The 19,000-nt window shown below is 50.3% G+C and overlaps 1 protein-coding gene across 2 annotated transcripts in view; it reads right to left on the reverse strand.

The window, feature by feature from the left end:
- Clcn7 (Cl-/H+ antiporter 7) overlaps positions 1 to 19,000 on the reverse strand; it is a 33,078-nt gene that overhangs the window by 10,557 nt on the left and 3,521 nt on the right. For both annotated transcript variants that reach the window (XM_085833340.1, XM_021185965.3), the window contains exons 2-14: positions 8,412 to 8,480; positions 7,093 to 7,164; positions 6,900 to 6,965; positions 6,284 to 6,416; positions 5,852 to 5,961; positions 4,960 to 5,040; positions 3,647 to 3,709; positions 3,454 to 3,537; positions 2,468 to 2,561; positions 2,142 to 2,206; positions 1,542 to 1,658; positions 1,052 to 1,106; positions 515 to 575 (exon numbers count right to left, since the gene is read on the reverse strand). In XM_085833340.1, the coding sequence (XP_085689466.1) occupies positions 515 to 575; positions 1,052 to 1,106; positions 1,542 to 1,658; positions 2,142 to 2,206; positions 2,468 to 2,561; positions 3,454 to 3,537; positions 3,647 to 3,709; positions 4,960 to 5,040; positions 5,852 to 5,961; positions 6,284 to 6,416; positions 6,900 to 6,965; positions 7,093 to 7,164; positions 8,412 to 8,480 (1,070 nt within the window). The remainder of the gene's footprint in view (positions 1 to 514; positions 576 to 1,051; positions 1,107 to 1,541; positions 1,659 to 2,141; positions 2,207 to 2,467; positions 2,562 to 3,453; positions 3,538 to 3,646; positions 3,710 to 4,959; positions 5,041 to 5,851; positions 5,962 to 6,283; positions 6,417 to 6,899; positions 6,966 to 7,092; positions 7,165 to 8,411; positions 8,481 to 19,000) is intronic.

The following is a 19,000-nucleotide window of genomic DNA, read 5'->3' on the forward strand; positions in this document are numbered from 1 at the left end:
TTGATGAGAGGATAACACAGGTTTAATGATCAATCAGCCCAGACTCCTGGGGTTATCTTTCACCCTGTGGCTACACCAGCATAACAGCTGAAACCAGTGCGAACACAGGTAGACATGCCATGAGCCCAAGACCTTCCCAAACAACTTGATTGCTGCTCTTCTAATAAAAGGGCTGGCACCCCAGGCAGACGGTGGGCAGCATCTAACTTACCCATGACTTTGTTCTCCATGACAAATTTTATCTGCTAACTCTCACAGACCCCAGGACCCGAGGAACATTTTTCAGGGGAGGAGCCTCCTTAGCCCCTGCCACCTCCTCCCCCACCCCACCCCCCAGCTGCACTTACCTGTCCCTCTACCCCAGGCCACACTCTCTCCACCTGCCCTGAGCAGCTGAGCTGAACAGACCTTCAGGAAGGACCCCTACTGACAAGGCCTCCACAATTTGTCCATTTCTTGCACCCACCCAGTGGAGCTGTACCTGTCAATCTGGTACACAAAACAGAGTTCTCACCTGATTCGAAACATGGTTAGCCAGTAATTCAAGGCATTGAACACAGCTCCAAGAATGCCGCCTGTAACCAGAAAAGAGACTAATGGTAGTCTCACAGAACAGTGGAGCATGGACATGACCTTCAGGTAGGAAAATCTACACCTGACCTCTGTCAAGTATAAGGTGTAAACAGATGGACTCCTGTAAGGCTTGGGTCCCCTCTGAATCATATATATATATATATTCATTCTCAATTCCAGGAGAAGAAGAAAAGAAAAAAAGAAATATGAACCACTTCAGGCCCTGAGTATTTTGGATAGGAAATTCTCAACCTTAGATGTTGTAAAGTCCTCCCCCATCCCCCAGGGAATCTCATTCCAAGTCTGGAGCTTTGCAGTGCCCACCACCGCATGCATCTGCATAATAACTCTAGCAGTGCTATGCCTGGAGGTGAGGGGTGGAGACCAAGGCAAGTTGACCAAGGCAACTGCAGAGCTGGGAGTTCATCCTCCCCAACACAGGTTCACTCTGGTCCATGCTATAGGGAGGGGCCCTTACCCACCACACCCATGGCGATGAAGACTGGAATCTCATGGATGGTGTAGGCCATTTTCTGTGCAGAGGGGAGAAAGCAAAGGCTTTGAGAAATTGCTGCTTAAATTACAGGGCTGGGAGGAGCTCTGCCTACATGCACAGACCTTAGAGCACTTCTGTCAGAAGCAGAGGATCCATGGGTGAGGTAAATGGTCTTTGGGAAGACCTTATGCCCATGGCCCTTCATGGCTGAGCTGGGTTGGGTTGGGTGGCTTGTGCAGCCATCTCATTCTGCAGCTGTGGTACACTCACAGCTAGAGCAGCTCCCTGTGCACACCCTCACTGTGCATACCCTCAGAGCACTGCAGGGCCCTCACACCAACAGGCAAGAGTTCAGCATCCCTACTCAGATCTATATTTTCCCAAAGCCATGTTCAGGTCTCAGCCTTATCCCAATGGGGTTCTCAGGTGGCACCAGAAAGGGCAAGTTGGAACTATATGGCTAGCAAATTACCTCTGAGTCAAATCTTCCAAAATTTATGAGGCCAGGGCTGGACAGGTCCCACATATTTCCATGGTAGATGCTCAGAACAAAATTCAATGTAAAGGTGGAAATCATGGAAGCAAAGAACTGTTTCAGAGAGAAGTCAGTCTTAAGAGACTTGCCTGGTAGACCCAATACTCCCAGAGTCCGGCCCAACCCACTCAGTACTCAGTGTTCTCAGAGCTCTATCTGGCCTGCCCAGCACCCTCAAAGCCACACGTGGCCCACGTAGATTCTATGAGTTATACAGAACACTCTCCTCTGAATGCCAGGAGCAGGCATGGAGACCGGGACTTCTGTCATTCGGAAAGCTGTGTCTGGGAACCCCATCTAAGACAAAAGGGAAGGGGCTGGAGCCAAGTGGGGCTGTCAGAGCTGGAGCTGCAGCTCTGCACACAGCCGTGAGAGAAGGCAATGTTTCCGGGCCCCAGGAACCCTCAGAGGCACTAACACCGCACTGGACCACCGAGGGGCTCTACAACACAAAAGGATGGGCTAACTAGGAGAAAGAACTTCTAAGGGATGAAGAAGTTCATCACCCTGGCCGGGGCACCTTCCTCAGCCACTTACAATTCTCCAAGTCAGGAACTGATTCCAGAAGGAGGCGCCCTCTTCCAAGCTAAACAGGACCCCACCTGGAAGGCAAATAGCAGGGCTAAAGTGCCACCAAGGCCACAGGGCAGCCTATCCACTGCCATTGCCCAACAGAGGCACCAAGGATGCTGCGAGGTAGAAGCAGGCCACGGCTGGTGTCTTTAAGACCCTGCCCTCACCCTCACCAGGCACTTGTCTGCAAACCTCAGAACTATGCCTACAAGAACTATGCTTCAGCATCCTGGCATCCATGGAGCACCCGAGGGCATAGCCAGTGACGAGGTGCAACTGGCCCTCCTTACCCACAGGGGCTCCAAATGCAGCAGATACGCCAGCTGCAGCTCCAGCTGAGACAAAATCCCGCTTCTCTGTATCTCTGCGGAAATATTCAAAGATCTGAAAGAGAAAGATGCAGGGTGTTGTGGGAGGCTCTGCAGGGCTGCTTAGCACAGGAAAGGAAGTTGGAAACAGGTCCCATCAAACAGGCCAAAGAAGAGCTGTAAGAGGCAGGGATATTTTTTTCGAGATAATCAAGCAGGGAGCATTTTTCTAGATAATCACATTATTATCAACACCACAATAGCTACTGGATTCACAGAGAGCAATATTACAGACAGTGACAAAAATCAGGAGAGCTGGCATTCCCATGTACCCACAGCTGAGAACATAACTACAGGATTCCATGTGTGACAGTAACTGAACTTCTCCATGCATGCAAGAAGTCTATGAACTTCTTGTTCCAGTTCTACCCTAGTGACTGAAGAAAGCACAGTGAGTGGAAAAATATCTAAACTTGTTCTAATTTTAACAAGGATTGTTCAGACAGGCTTGGTGGTACATCCCTGGCATTTCAGTTCTCAGAAGCCTTGAGACAGAATCCTAAGTTCAAGGTCAGCCTGGTCTAGACAGTGTAACCCTGTTTCAAAAGACAGCTATAGATTTATTGGCATAGAAGTTTAGTGTAATGCCTATCTTACTGCTGGTAACAGTGGAAAACATGACCAAATTATTCCATGTGTCTGAGGAGCCATTTACAGCTCTGACTTCCTTCAAGGGCCTGTCCTGAGAAGCTGGTCAGAGATTCAACAGAATTACACCAGCATCCCAGTGACTGACCATGGAGAGACCAGATAGTCTGCAACCCCCTGGACTGGGAGCAGGCCAGACACCCTTAGAGTTAGAGATGGTGACAGGAACTGGATGTTGAGAGAGACCCATAGGTCTGGGTGAAGACACAGCTGAAACACAGCTATGAATCCTCAGTCCACAAGTGTGTGTAAGGACTCACCTTGAAATCTCGCTTCAGTGATGTTGACCTTCCCTGTGAAATCCCTGCAGCTATCACGGATCCTGAGTGGATCATTGGCCCTTCCTGGAGCACAAAGCAATCAGTACTCAGAGGTCACGCATGGGTCTTGGTGTCCTCCAACGGACAGAAACTCAGACTCAGGAGGGACCAGTGTCACACATTCTGTTGTTACCTTTCCCACAGCCAGTCCCCCTACCACAGACAGAATCACGCCGGACACCTTGATCACCAGCGTCTGGAGAAACAAGGAAGATACGGAGTTTGAGTAATCCTGCTGTACATGCCTAACCCCTGGGGCTCAAGGGAGGCCAGCGCTGCTGCTGGGTGCGCAAGGAGAACTCCCACTCACCATCCGCCCATGCCACAAATGCTAGGCCAGTGCCCAGGGCTCCTGTTCCACACCCCCTTGGGGAACTCAGTGCTGCTATATCCCTGGAGGGTTCTGAGGGAGGAAGCTCAGCCCTGACATATGACTATGCCTCTGCCCTAGGCCCAGCACAGCTTTACCTTGGAGACAATTACTTGCTGGGACTGACAGCATAGCCCCTACCTCATGAACATGCAGGTGCAAGCACCTGTTCCACGGACACCCCAGTATTCATCCCCACATCAGGCCAGGAACCATGAAGGTGGGGACTGAAGGACTATGACTCCCCTAAACTATGTGAGCCTGGTGAGTGACCAGGGAGGTCAGGGGTGAACAAATGCTGACTCTGTTATCTGAGCCCATCCTGGCTCATGGCCCCTGGTGCAGGGAGAAGGGGGAGACTGGGAAGGACAGCATGCCCCACACGGGCTCTGAGGAAGTCTCCGAAACCCAGTCTGTTAGCCAGAGGTAGTTAGCAAGACATTCCAGATTGTTCCACAAAGTCTAGGCAGCACTGTGCTGTGCGGGAGCATCATGTCCCCTACTCTATTGCAGAGCAGCACAGGGCTCTCCAGTTCCAAGGAGTGACCACACTTTCCTTGGCTGCAGGGCACCAGGCCCAGGAGCATCCCAGGGGAGGCCCTGGAGCACCAGGCAAGGGAGCATCTCGAAGGAAGCCATGACTACCTGCCTTCTGAGATAGACAGGAGGCAGTGTCTGGCCAGACTCAGGCAGAAAGGCTGGCCTTGCAAAAACAAACAGTAATTGACTGTGGTGACAACTGTCCAGTCTCTGTGGCCTTAGGATGCTGCTAAGATTATGTGAGTGTGAGAGAAAACTTTGAAAGCAGGGAAGGAAAGGCAGGCCATCTCCCACCCTAGCTCAGCCTCTCCAGCTCTGACATACTCAGGGCCACACAGTCCTGAGTTACAGACATGCATTGCATGGCTGCAGTCACCACCTTACACTCCTGTACTACTTACTGCAGGCAAAGTCCAGCTTTTGCCACTTTCAGATGCACAACCTTGTGCCAGATGTGGAGGAGGATCAAGCAAAGACAAAGATAGACGACGGAAGCAGAAATCCCTTGCCCTGCCCTGTCTCACTGCACACCTCACCTTGAGCCGCACCACGTGGGGGATCTTCACCCCATTGAGGAAGCACTTGATCTGAGGGATTCCGCTGCCAGCAGCAACAGGCTGGAAAGACAGAGGTGCCAATGAGCAGGTAAAGTAGGGTACACAGCCTCTACAACCACAAGGGCAGACATGGGGATGGGCTTCCTGTTAGGGACATAGAGGTCGTTCCCTACGCCCAGTCAGGAATGGAGCAACCCCGAGGAAACCTTGTGAGCATGTGTGAAGGGTCAAGGGAAGAGTCTGATGGTTATGTGTCCCCAAGTGAGCTGTGTGAGGGGACACTTCCTATCTATATACACAGAGCAGGTTCTGCATGTTCTCTATTCCTTCTTTTATTCCCCCTACAAAAAAAGACAAGGAGCAGAGAGGAACCTAGGAAAAAGATGGGCTCCTGGGATCTTTGGAATTAAGATGTATTTTGGAGGAGCCACCTGTGGGTTAAGAGTACAGTCTCCCTGGGGAGTAACTGGTCCTGCTGCCCCCTCTGCTTGGATCTCTGCATGAATTGCCCAAATTCCTGGGAACTTCAAGCCCTAGAATAACCTTTTAACTAGCTCTATGTAAATATGGGGTAGGTGTGGTACCTATGGGCTGGATATGAATTGGGTGGCCAAGAGATGGGATGGGAGTTACACTATTGGATTAAACAGTGCACACTAGGAGCAGAGCTGAGGAAGTCCCAGTGTGTTTTCCGTTCTGACTGAACAGTTCCCATTCAGAGCACACTGTGAGTCTCTCTGGTAGAAAGCCTCCGCTGTCACAGACTAACAGGTGCCCATGATGGGAAAGCTAGAGGAGCCCACACTCTCACCAAGACCCCAAGCCCTCTCTGGATCTAGGGTACCCAGTCTCCTACACACAATGGCTTTACCTCTATGAAGGCCACGATCACAGACCCCACGAGTACGAAGGCAGAGTTCAGCGTGGCCCACAGCAGGAGGGAGAAGGACAGGCCACCCTTCTCTGTGAACTTGTCAATGTCTCAGGGATGGTCAAGGACAGGTACTGCAGTACTTGTGGAGCATGCATCTGCCCTACATGTCTCACTCTGGACAGATCATCTCATGACCTGGGCTGGCACAACTACTGACTAGCTAGCAGGCCACAGTGAGCGAAAAACTTGTAGCCTTCTCACAGCCTGGCTAGGACAACACCACACATGTGCCGTGCCGTGCATATCTGTAGGTGATCTCTATGGAGCCCGGTCTGCTCTGTTCTTTACTGCCTGCTTATGAAGACATACGCCTGGCTCTGCTGCTGAGCCCGCAGCCCACGTGCCCCACACAGTGTCTTTGGAGGATACTGTCCTTGATGACGCGGTACTTGAGGCCTGCCAGGTTCTCCACTACAATGTCAATGAAGCAGGCTACTAGGCCTGTGAGGATTCCAATGAGGGCACAGATAACCCAGCGCTTGATCTCCACTGTCCGGAAAGCCTAGAGAGAGACGGGGAACAGGGTACAGTCAAAGCTGACTGCTGCATCCAGGAACCTGCTCTGGTGCTTGCAGAGTCAAGGGCTGCCACCACACATAGTACAACGTTCAGCTCTCGCCACAAGTCTGCCAGAAGCAGACTCAGCCAATGCTTCAAAGACCATCCACTGAAGGCCACAGGAATCCCAAGGAGGTAACGTTTTCTAGAGATTCACAACCAGCTACTCGTATTTGAAAAATTGTATACTATCTACAGAACAACCTTATTGGCCATGATGATTACAGCTCTCCCTCAGTTTCCAGTATCTGGGGATAGGGGGTCCCATATTCAGAGCCCCATTCTCCAATACACAAGCCATGAAAACAAATGCTGGCTGTAGAACACACAGCTTGGGGGAGAAAAGGAGGGAGAGATGAAACAGGGTCACTGCCTGGCCCAACGTGCCAGCACCCAGGCTAACAAGCCCTAGGCCCACTCTGCTCACCGTGTGGTTGATTCGTCTTTCCTCCTCCAGGAAGAGCTGATTCTCGCTGTTGTCATAGTCCAGGCTCTGCATAGACCAGGGCACAAGAAGCTCCATTACTGACCCAGGGTACTGGTGCAAGCCTAGCCAGGGGACAGGGTGGAGGGCTGTAAAGGACAGGGCTTGAGCCCAGGAGGGAGGATAGAGAGCCCACCTCATACTTGAGGGAGAGGAGCTTCTCGTTGTGTGGAATCTCCTTGGGGAAGGTGTGAGGAGGATCGACTTCCTGTGGAATTAGAAACAGACTCTCAAATCCCACAGCCCTGCGTTATCTGACACCAAGGCTGGGAAGGCACAGAAATCTACAAACCTCCACCCCCTGGGATACCTCAGGTTTGTTTCAGGAGAATGAGGTTAGTTTAACACCCTAGAAATCAACCAATGCATAGCAGATCTCTGAGTTCCAGGTCAGCCTGGTCTACAGAGCAAGTTCCAGGCCAACGATGGCTACACAGAGAAACTCTGTCTTGAAAAACAAAACAAACCAATAACAACAAAGCTGAAAAACCATTATAAGCCCTCAGCAAAGCTGGGTGTGGGGGAGCACACCAATAATCCTGGCACTCAGGAGGCAGAATCAAAAGGATTGGAAATTCAAGGCCAGCCTGGGTTATGTATTGAGGCAATAATACCAAGAAGGGAGGCAGCACAGTGACAGCGTGCGAGCCTGAAGGCACAGGCTTTAGCTTCCATCCCCAGTCCTGGGAAAAGCAAACCTCTAGAACAACAGAAAAGCTAAAAAACTGACACAGGGTCTGCAGGGATGGATCAGAGGCTGAGTGTTGTTCTAGCAGAAGGCCCAAGTTTGGTTCCTAGGGACCCATATCTACAACCTATCACAGCTGTAACTCCTGCTCCACAGGGGTCCAGTGCCTCTGGCCTCTGAGGACACCTAATCTTACAGACATGTGAGAACACTCTACATCACTGCCCATTGGGACAAATGAAACCACAGCAGACAGCACCAAGGACAACCAAAGCCCCTTGTTTGTTTTCCCAAGACGTATGTTTGTTACGTGTAGGTATGTATGTGCCTGTGAGTACAGGTACTTATGGAGGTCAAAATAGGGTGCTGGATCCCCGGGAGCTACAAGTGCAGGCAGCTGTAGGCCGCCTGACATGAACATTGAATCCTTTGTAAGAGCCCCTGGAGAGCTGTTCTAGGGACACCAGAATCTACCCCATGGTCAGAGGAAATGGTTTCTCTCCACGCCTGAGGATTCCTCGTCCGTCCTCAAGCCCCATCTCACCCATTCCTAGAGTCCTCAGCTCATTGGGTCCTTGTCACACTAAGCTCCCTCTGACAAAGGTCTCTGTACCGTGTGGCCTCCTCCACAGAACTTCTGCCCTCTTCACAGCTGCTGGTCACTTGGCCTCAGAGGCCCTCCTCTCTCGGCATCCTGCTATCTGCCGACCATGCTGCCCTTCCTCCTTTCCCTGATCAGCAGGAACAGGGGACATCAGGCCACTCACCGGGTCCAGGAGCTCGTCATCCAGCTCCACGTTGTTCATCTGTCCGATTCGGAACAGTGCAGAATGAGACTGAGAAGAGAAGAGAGACCAGAGGGCAGGGGTGAGGGAGGGAGGCAGAGCACGACTCCTTCTCATTCCCACCCTCACTCTGCCCTCCTTGGTTTCGGGAAGCCAGATCTGCTCCTGACATGCGCAGCCTGTCCCTGAGAAGTCCAGCATGGGATAGAAAGCCCCGCTTTCCTCATACTAGCAGTACACCACCCTGTCTGTTCCATACGAGAGAAAGCATGATCACGCACTGGGGCCAAAGGCTGCAGGATGTGTCCAACCAGAGAGTAGTAACAGAGTGGATAGATGGTGTGAAGTCCCTGCAGATCACACAGGTGTAGGGCAGCTAGTACCCTTTCTTTAAGGACACTTCCTTGATTGTCAGCCTCCCAACCTGGATAAAGTCACGCCTGCACAATAAGGGAGAGGTGGACAAATTGGGGGTGGGGTGGGGAGTGGCGCTTATGCCAAATTTCAACTATTTCCTGGGTGTTTTCAGAAATGTTGGTGAAGAGGGGGTTACATGGGAAGGAAGGCCAACTTCTGACCTGAGCAAAAGCTGTGTGGTCCTTTGTCCAAAGCAGAGTCGCTGTGATGGAAACAAAGTGTAGAAAGAAGACAAAGGGAGCTCCAGGCCAGCCTGGCAGCTCACAGACTGGGACTGTCCCTGGAGCATCTTCCTGAACTGAAGCAGCTGCAGTCCCAGCCTCAGTGCTTCCTGTAGCCTTCCTGCCCCCACAGGCCTTACCAAGGGTCATTCAGGGCCCCAAGCATTTATGGTTGTTATAGTAATAGTGATCGTTCTACTACTACTACCACCACCACCACCACTACCATTACCACTACTACTACTATTGGTTTTTCGAGACAGGCTTTTCCATTCAGCCCTGGCTGTCCTGGAACTCACACTGTAGACCAGGCTTTCCCATTCAGCCCTGGCTGTCCTGGAACTCACTCTGTAGACCAGGCTTTCCCATTCAGCCCTGGCTGTCCTGGAAATCACTCTGTAGACTAGGCTGGCCTCAAGCTCAGAAATCTGCCTGCCTCTGCCTCCCAAGTGCTGGGATTAAAGGAGTGCACCACCATGGCCAGAGCTACATTTATTATTTTTTTAAGATGTATTTTAAAATTTTGTAAATTTGTGTATGTGTCTGTGTGTAGATATGTGCACATGAATAGGTGCCAGCAGAGTCTACAAATGTTGGATCCCTGCAGCTAGAGTTGTGAGCACCATAGTGTGGATGCTGGTCATACTCTTAGTTGCTGAGCCAACTCCAAGCACTTCTCATGAACACAAAATGTAGCTGATGTGTGAGGGGCAGCCAAGCTGAGTTAGACAGATGGGCAACAGCCTGGGCCTCAATCCCCTCTCAGCGCTCCTCCCAGTCCAGTCAAGAACCACAACTATGACAGGAAAGGAAACCACGGCAAACAAAGATGTAGACCTAAAGGCTCTGCCTTCTTAGACAGTCCATCCCTTCACTGTCCAACAAGCTTTGAGAACTTGTTCCAGTCCATCTGCATCCGTCCATCCCAGAAACATTAGAACCCCTTACAGAGACACTCCTGCTTCTTACAGGCACTGTGACGTAGAGCTGCAGACAGGAAGGCTAGTCCACATTCACACCAAACACATGGTAAAGACTCCTCCTCCTCTGGGGCCACAGGACCCCCTGTAAAGCTGCCCTCCTCCCTAGACACCCCACAGCTATATGGATGTTCCCCACAGCCATGAGACCCACAGACACCCCACAGCTATATGATGTTCCCCACAGCCATGAGACCCACAGACACCTCACAGCTATATGGATGTTCCCCACAGCCATGAGACCCACAGACACCTCACAGCTATATGGATGTTCCCCACAGCCATGAGACCCACAGACACCCCACAGCTATATGGATGTTCCCCACAGCCATGAGACCCACAGACACCCCACAGCTATATGATGTTCCCCACAGCCATGAGACCCACAGACACCCCACAGCTATATGGATGTTCCCCACAGCCATGAGACCCACAGACACCTCACAGCTATATGATGTTCCCCACAGCCATGAGACCCACAGACACCTCACAGCTATATGATGTTCCCCACAGCCATGAGACCCACAGACACCTCACAGCTATATGGATGTTCCCCACAGCCATGAGACCCACAGACACCCCACAGCTATATGGATGTTCCCCACAGCCATGAGACCCACAGACACCCCACAGCTATATGATGTTCCCCACAGCCATGAGACCCACAGACACCCCACAGCTATATGGATGTTCCCCACAGCCATGAGACCCACAGACACCTCACAGCTATATGATGTTCCCCACAGCCATGAGACCCACAGACACCTCACAGCTATATGATGTTCCCCACAGCCATGAGACCCACAGACACCTCACAGCTATATGATGTTCCAACAGCCATGAGACCCACAGACACCCCACAGCTATATGATGTTCCCCACAGCCATGAGACCCACAGACACCTCACAGCTATATGGATGTTCCCCACAGCCATGAGACCCACAGACACCCCACAGCTATATGATGTTCCCCACAGCCATGAGACCCACAGACACCTCACAGCTATATGATGTTCCCCACAGCCATGAGACCCACAGACACCTCACAGCTATATGATGTTCCCCACAGCCATGAGACCCACAGACACCTCACAGCTATATGGATGTTCCCCACAGCCATGAGACCCACAGACACCCCACAGCTATATGATGTTCCCCACAGCCATGAGACCCACAGACACCTCACAGCTATATGGATGTTCCCCACAGCCATGAGACCCACAGACACCTCACAGCTATATGATGTTCCCCACAGCCATGAGACCCACAGACACCTCACAGCTATATGGATGTTCCCCACAGCCATGAGACCCACAGACACCCCACAGCTATATGATGTTCCCCACAGCCATGAGACCCACAGACACCCCACAGCTATATGATGTTCCCCACAGCCATGAGACCCACAGACACCCCACAGCTATATGGATGTTCCCCACAGCCATGAGACCCACAGACACCCCACAGCTATATGGATGTTCCCCACAGCCATGAGACCCACAGACACCCCACAGCTATATGGATGTTCCCCACAGCCATGAGACCCACAGACACCCCACAGCTATATGGATGTTCCCCACAGCCATGAGACCCACAGACACCTCACAGCTATATGGATGTTCCCCACAGCCATGAGACCCACAGACACCTCACAGCTATATGGATGTTCCCCACAGCCATGAGACCCACAGACACCTCACAGCTATATGATGTTCCCCACAGCCATGAGACCCACAGACACCTCACAGCTATATGGATGTTCCCCACAGCCATGAGACCCACAGACACCCCACAGCTATATGGATGTTCCCCACAGCCATGAGACCCACAGACACCCCACAGCTATATGGATGTTCCCCACAGCCATGAGACCCACAGACACCTCACAGCTATATGATGTTCCCCACAGCCATGAGACCCACAGACACCTCACAGCTATATGATGTTCCCCACAGCCATGAGACCCACAGACACCTCACAGCTATATGATGTTCCCCACAGCCATGAGACCCACAGACACCCCACAGCTATATGATGTTCCCCACAGCCATGAGACCCACAGACACCTCACAGCTATATGATGTTCCCCACAGCCATGAGACCCACAGACACCCCACAGCTATATGGATGTTCCCCACAGCCATGAGACCCACAGACACCTCACAGCTATATGGATGTTCCCCACAGCCATGAGACCCACAGACACCTCACAGCTATATGGATGTTCCCCACAGCCATGAGACCCACAGACACCTCACAGCTATATGATGTTCCCCACAGCCATGAGACCCACAGACACCTCACAGCTATATGATGTTCCCCACAGCCATGAGACCCACAGACACCTCACAGCTATATGGATGTTCCCCACAGCCATGAGACCCACAGACACCTCACAGCTATATGATGTTCCCCACAGCCATGAGACCCACAGACACCCCACAGCTATATGGATGTTCCCCACAGCCATGAGACCCACAGACACCTCACAGCTATATGGATGTTCCCCACAGCCATGAGACCCACAGACACCTCACAGCTATATGGATGTTCCCCACAGCCATGAGACCCACAGACACCTCACAGCTATATGATGTTCCCCACAGCCATGAGACCCACAGACACCTCACAGCTATATGGATGTTCCCCACAGCCATGAGACCCACAGACACCTCACAGCTATATGGATGTTCCCCACAGCCATGAGACCCACAGACACCTCACAGCTATATGATGTTCCCCACAGCCATGAGACCCACAGACACCCCACAGCTATATGGATGTTCCCCACAGCCATGAGACCCACAGACACCTCACAGCTATATGGATGTTCCCCACAGCCATGAGACCCACAGACACCTCACAGCTATATGGATGTTCCCCACAGCCATGAGACCCACAGACACCTCACAGCTATATGATGTTCCCCACAGCCATGAGACCCACAGACACCTCACAGCTATATGGATGTTCCCCACAGCCATGAGTTCCCTTTGGTGCTGCATCATAGGTTAACTCCTACTCTTCCGAGCAGCTAGAGCCCAGAGTGACAGCACTGAGGAAGGCATCCTGTGGGGGAGGTACAGGACTCAGGTACCCACTGGCTGCCCTGCTCTTTCCTGTGCATACATAGGCATAAGTTCATGTTCACAACGGAGGATGGAGAAAGCATCTCAAAATCCCATCTGTGAGCGTGGCTGGCAACCTTCACCTAAGTGTCCTCAGGTAGCATGGGTACCAAGAGAAAGGGCATAGGATGAGGTGACAAACATCTAAACTATTATTTCACTTGGGACAAGGGTAGCCTAGAAGGGAACACACTCTGCACCCAACCCATGTCCATTTCCCGACTTTCCCCTGGAGAATAACTGTGGGCTGCTCTTGGTTAGGCTGCTTTCTGTTTGGTCACCAGACTTTCACATGACCCACACATGATAGGAAAAGCAAGGATCACTTAGAGAGGTCCCCTCTGACTCTGTCACAATCTCACTCAGAAAAGACAGACTCACCCTAGCAGCTATTCTGAGGCAGGTAGGATGTGTTAAGAGACTGTAAGCAGGCCACCCTCTTTGCCTTGTTGAGGATAGTCTATTTTGAGGGCCGCCATGAACAGGACACCACCACAGGACTCTGGCTGCATCTGAACTTCCCATGAACACGTAACCTGACTACAAGCACATTCCAAATAACGCATCAAAAGTTACACGTTTCCAGGGATAAAAAGATGGCTTTTGCAGTTCCTGAACCCACATGGCAGCTAACAACTGTCTGTAATTCTAGTTCCAGAGGATTCAACATCACCTTCTGGTCTCTGTGGACACTGCACACATGTACAGATACATATGTAGGCAAAACACTCATACACATAAGTAAAATGAAATGAAATCTCCAAAAAGTTTAAGTTACTCATTTTCCTGTAACGCCCAGGTGTCCTGTATCTTCTCCAGCAGATATTATAGTGTAACCCTTACACCCACGGCCCTCTAACGGACTATGAGCCCCAACACAGCCTCTCCAAGATGACTTCTCCTAATGACACCTGAAAAGACTGTTTCCACATGCGGATCAGGGTTAGGATGTGGACATATCTTTGGGAGGGGAGCAGTATCTATCTATACCACAGTATTTTTTTCCTCCTCCTCCTCTTCTTTTTCTTCCAAGACAGGGTTTTTCTGTGTAGCCCTGACTGTCCCGGAACTCACTCTGTAGACCAAGCTGGTCTTGAACTCAGAAATCCGCCTGCCTCTGTCTCCCAAGTGCTGGGATTAAAGGCGTGCGCCACCACTACCCGGCCCTCCTTCTTTTTTTTTTGGTTGGGTTTTCAAGATAGGGTTTCTCTGTGTAGCCCTGGCTGCCCTAGGCCAGGCAGTCCTAGAACTCGGAGAGATCTACCTGCCTCTGCCCCCGAGTGCTAGAATTAAAGGTGTGTGCACCACCACACCATGTTCAGTGATTTCCAGGGTAAGGTTTACATAGCAACCATAGGGCTCCACTGAAGGGTTCTGCATGTATATGTCATCAGAAGTGAATGACAACAAAGTACATGTTTCTCTTTAATAAAAGTTTTGGGGCCAACAGTGTCCCAAACTGCTGAGCCCAGGAAAAAGTCAGGAGTGCTCTGCAGCCTGTTGGCCACTGCGCTGGCCCAGCAAGGAAGCTGCTGCAGAGTCTCAGTGCTGTCACAGCTTCCTGTCAATTTGCACAGAGATGCGTGTGCCAGGCAGGGTGCCAGGCCTGCGCCCACAGGACTCTTGGGGTGGCACCCACCATGAACCCTGTGTGCCTTCTCAGGGAAATTCCCCTAAGTGTCAAGTGACCAGGAAGAAACCCAAGGATATTGAGATAGGGCTGAGGGGCACAGCAGAGAGAAGGGTAGGTGGCCAGGCTGTTTTACCGATCACAGATGGGCCAGACAAGCCACAGACATCAACAACTGTTTCACTGTACTGTAAGTACCCAGAGTAAGACCCACAACGCCAAAGGAAAGGCACCTCAACAGTCTGAGCAATGACAGGAGAGGAGCTAGCTATGGGCCACATGACAGCTCTTGCTCGCACAATAGACACATGAGAAATGATAGGAGAGGAGCTAGCTATGGGTCACATGACAGCTCTTGCTCGCACAATAACACATGAGAAATGATAGGAGAGAAGCTAGCTATGGGTCACATGACAGCTCTTGCTCACACAATAACACATGAGAAATGATAGGAGAGAAGCTAGCTATGGGTCACATGACAGCTCTTGCTCGCACAATATCCATAGCCTCAGACTTGGTGAGCAGGTGCCCACATCCATGTGAAAGCAACAATAAGCAGAACCCAAAGTCAGGAAAAGGTTGGCAGGGGAATGTGTGACAGTGGGACAATCCAGGCTGCAGTAGGGTACAGGTGCTGCACCCACCTTCGCAGAGTAGGAACCGCAGAGGGCTCAGAGCTGGGTCTGACTAACCAAGGGTCCCATGGATCTAGACACACTGCACAGTTGGCAAACTCAGTGCTCTTGTATGGAGCTACAATTACTCAACATACCGCCCTAAAAGGAGGAACTTGTTGAGAACACGGGTCTGCTCAGGACTACTTTTGTAATTTCTGGGAATCTATAATTACTTCAAAGTTACATAAAACAAAAATTCCCACACACCAACAGACTGAAAACTTAACTTTCAAAACAATAAATGCAAATCACAGCATCTAAGAATGACTGACAGGCAGAAAACAGACAATTACAAATCACCCACATACATATGAGAAGTGACCAGAAGAGCAAGGCTCTGGGCTGACCCCTCCCCATTCCAAATGCAGAGAACTGCTGCTGATCAATATACACAGAGGTGCTCAAGACTCCAGTGAGATGCTGCTGTCTGCCTACAGGGGGCTAATAGAAAAAACGAGCTGAAGAAATGGCTCAGTGGACAGGAGTGCTTGCTGCACAGGTCTGTCTGTGTGCATGTAGATACAAGAGGATCTGTGGGGCTTGTGGTGGCCAGTCTAACTTCAGGTTCAGTCTCTGTCTTAAAGAAATAAGGTTGAAACCCTGTCTCGAGAAACAAAAAAAAAAAAAGAAAGAAAGAAAGGAAGAAAAAGAAATCAGGTAGTGATAGACTGGGACACCCAATGTCTTCCTCTGGCCTCTGCATTTGCTTGTGTGCATGTATACACCCCCCACATGCACCCCTTTCACACAGACACTAATCTTACACATATACCCCTTTCCCATACATATTAATCTCTCACCCACATACATCACATACACCCCCTCCCAAATACACTAATCACACATACACACACTCTCCCATCTCCCATACATCATCATCATCATACCATCTGTTCCACATCTCAGTAAAAACCAAAAAGAACAGAAAGTGGAATCTCTAAGTGACATTTGAATGCATGCTACAATATGGATCGACCTTATAGACAAAGTGCAGAAGCCAGTCACAAAAAAGGGGCCTGAGGATATGGCTTGGTTGGTAGAGTGCTTGCCTAGCATACAGGAAGGCCTAGATTTAATCTCCAGCACTGCATAAGCCAGGGTTGCCAGCATAGGTCGTGTAATCCCAGCATTTAGGAGGGGGAAAGAGAGGAATCAAAAGCTCAAGGTCAGACTGAAGATGACTCAGTGGTTAAGAACACTGGCTGCTCTTCCAGAGGACCAGGGTTTGATTCCCAGCCACCGCATGGCAGCTCATACCATCTATAACTATAGTTTCAGGGGATCTGATATGCTACTGGCTTCTGCCTACATTGGGCATGTATGCAGTACAAATACATACATGTAAGCCAGCATGGTCTACATAGTGTATTCCAGGCCTGTCAGCTCTGTGGTGATGGCCTGCCTCCACTTCTTCCCCATCCCCCACAAGTTCAAAGTCATCCTCAGCTATAAAGCTGTTTGAGGTTAGCCTCCTTAGTATGGCTACACCCATAAAGACAGAAAGTAAGAGGTGGTGGCCAGGGGAAGGAGGAAGAAGACAAGAAAATTCTGGGTACAGTTTCAGTTTTACAAGATGAAGAAGTTCTAGAGACTGATTGCCCAACATTAAGACTATACCAAATGGGCAAGTCATAGTGGCGCACACCTTCAATCCCAGCACTCGGGAGGCAGAGGCAGGCAGATCTCTGAGTTTGAGACCAGTCTGGTCTACAGAATAAATTCCAGGACAACCAGGGTTACACAGAGAAATCCTGTCTCAACAACAACAAAAAAACAAAACACACACACACACACCTTCCCTCAGATAGATGGCAAATACCTGTAATGATAGATTCTTAGAGGTTGAGGGAAGAAATCAAAAATGAAAAGCCTATGAAATAACATGACATAAATAAATAAATAAATCTTTTAAAAGGGGGGAGGGGTGGCTGGAGAGATGGCTCAGCGGTTAAGAGCACTGATTACTCTTCCAGAGATCCTGAGTTCAATTCCTAGCAACCACATGGTGGCTCATAACCATCATGTAATGGGGATCCGATGTCCTCTTCTGGTGTGTCTGAAGACAGCTACAGTGTACTCACATACATGAAATAACATGAAATAACTAAATAAATAAATCTTTAAAAAAGAAAGAGAGAGAGAGAGAAAGAGAGAAAAAGAAAGAGAGAGAGAGAGAGAGAGAGAGAGAGAGAGAGAGAGAGAGAGAGAGAGAGAGAAAGAAAATAAGTCTTGGGCCAGCAGGATGGCCTAGAGGATAAAGGCGTCTCTTTCAGAGCTTGATGACCTGAGTTCAATCCCCTGAATCCATATGGTGGAGGAAAGAACTGACTGGAAGTTATCCACATTTCCATACATACATGTGCAGACACACATACACACAAAATAAATACATGGAAAAAGAAATTAAAACCTGGCTTCAACTACACAGAGGGTTCAAGCCCAACCTGAGCCACTTATACTCTGACTTAGACACTATACCAATACTCTGACCATACATAAAACTTAGAAGGAGTGGGAAGTGAGGGTGCTGTCTAGTACACAGAAGCCTGGGTCAACCTCCATTATGGGGTGAAATGGTTAGAACACTGTGTGAGCCTAGATAGCGCATTTATGTTACATGCTCTTCCTACAAAGGCACACACACACACACACACACACACGCACACACATGCACTCACACACCGGTTTTATTTGAGAATGAGGACAACTGTCTTCTGCTCCCTTCCAGATCCAGGTGACAGCAGCACTCTCCAGTTCCCTGGAGCCTGAGCTGGAGGACAGCACTTCCACACCAGGGGAACACCCTTTTTTAATATTTTTTTAAAGACAGTGTTTCTTTGCATAGCCCTGGGTGACCAGAGATCAGCCTGCCTCTGCTCCATCACATGCAGCATTTATTTTTAAGTTGCTCACTGTTGCATACTATCAGTTCTATATTCCCCCCTCCATGAGCAGCTGCCATGTGCCAGGCTCCTTGCTAAACACCAAAGAAACCCAGACTGCTGCAGCAGGGACATCAAAACAAACAAACAAACAAATAAACAAACCAGTGCAAATGTGACAAAGATGACAGAGAATTGGGAAGAGAGCCTGGCTTTAGATGCAGTAGTCAGAAGGTCTACAAAAGCGAAGCAGCCCAGAACAGGGAGGAGTAGGCCAGGCCATAAGAATAGGCCTGTGGGCAGATATGGTCCTGTACCGCTGCCTGGAGGCTGCCAGGACCCTGCCCTTCAGCTGTCTTCACCCTGTTGGGCTGAGGCTTGCTTATGAGCTGAGAGAGGAGGAGAAATTCCTAAGACTGAGAGCCAACAGCTCTCACCAGAAGACAGCAGGGCCGAAGAGCCACTGGGACAGAGGACCCTTCCCTGAAGATCTCCAACGGCCATAGGTTTCCTGTCTTCCCCAACAGCACCCTAAGGCTATGGTCTGTGGTGTAAGTTATCAGGACAGGACACAGTCCACACTCACCTGAGGTCCCTCCTCTGCTGAGAGAGGAGGTGTCTCTGGTGGCGATTCCCA

This window comes from Mus caroli, unplaced genomic scaffold, assembly GCF_978045245.1.
Source record: "Mus caroli unplaced genomic scaffold, Mus_caroli_1 scaffold_18, whole genome shotgun sequence".
Taxonomy (NCBI): domain Eukaryota; kingdom Metazoa; phylum Chordata; class Mammalia; order Rodentia; family Muridae; genus Mus; species Mus caroli.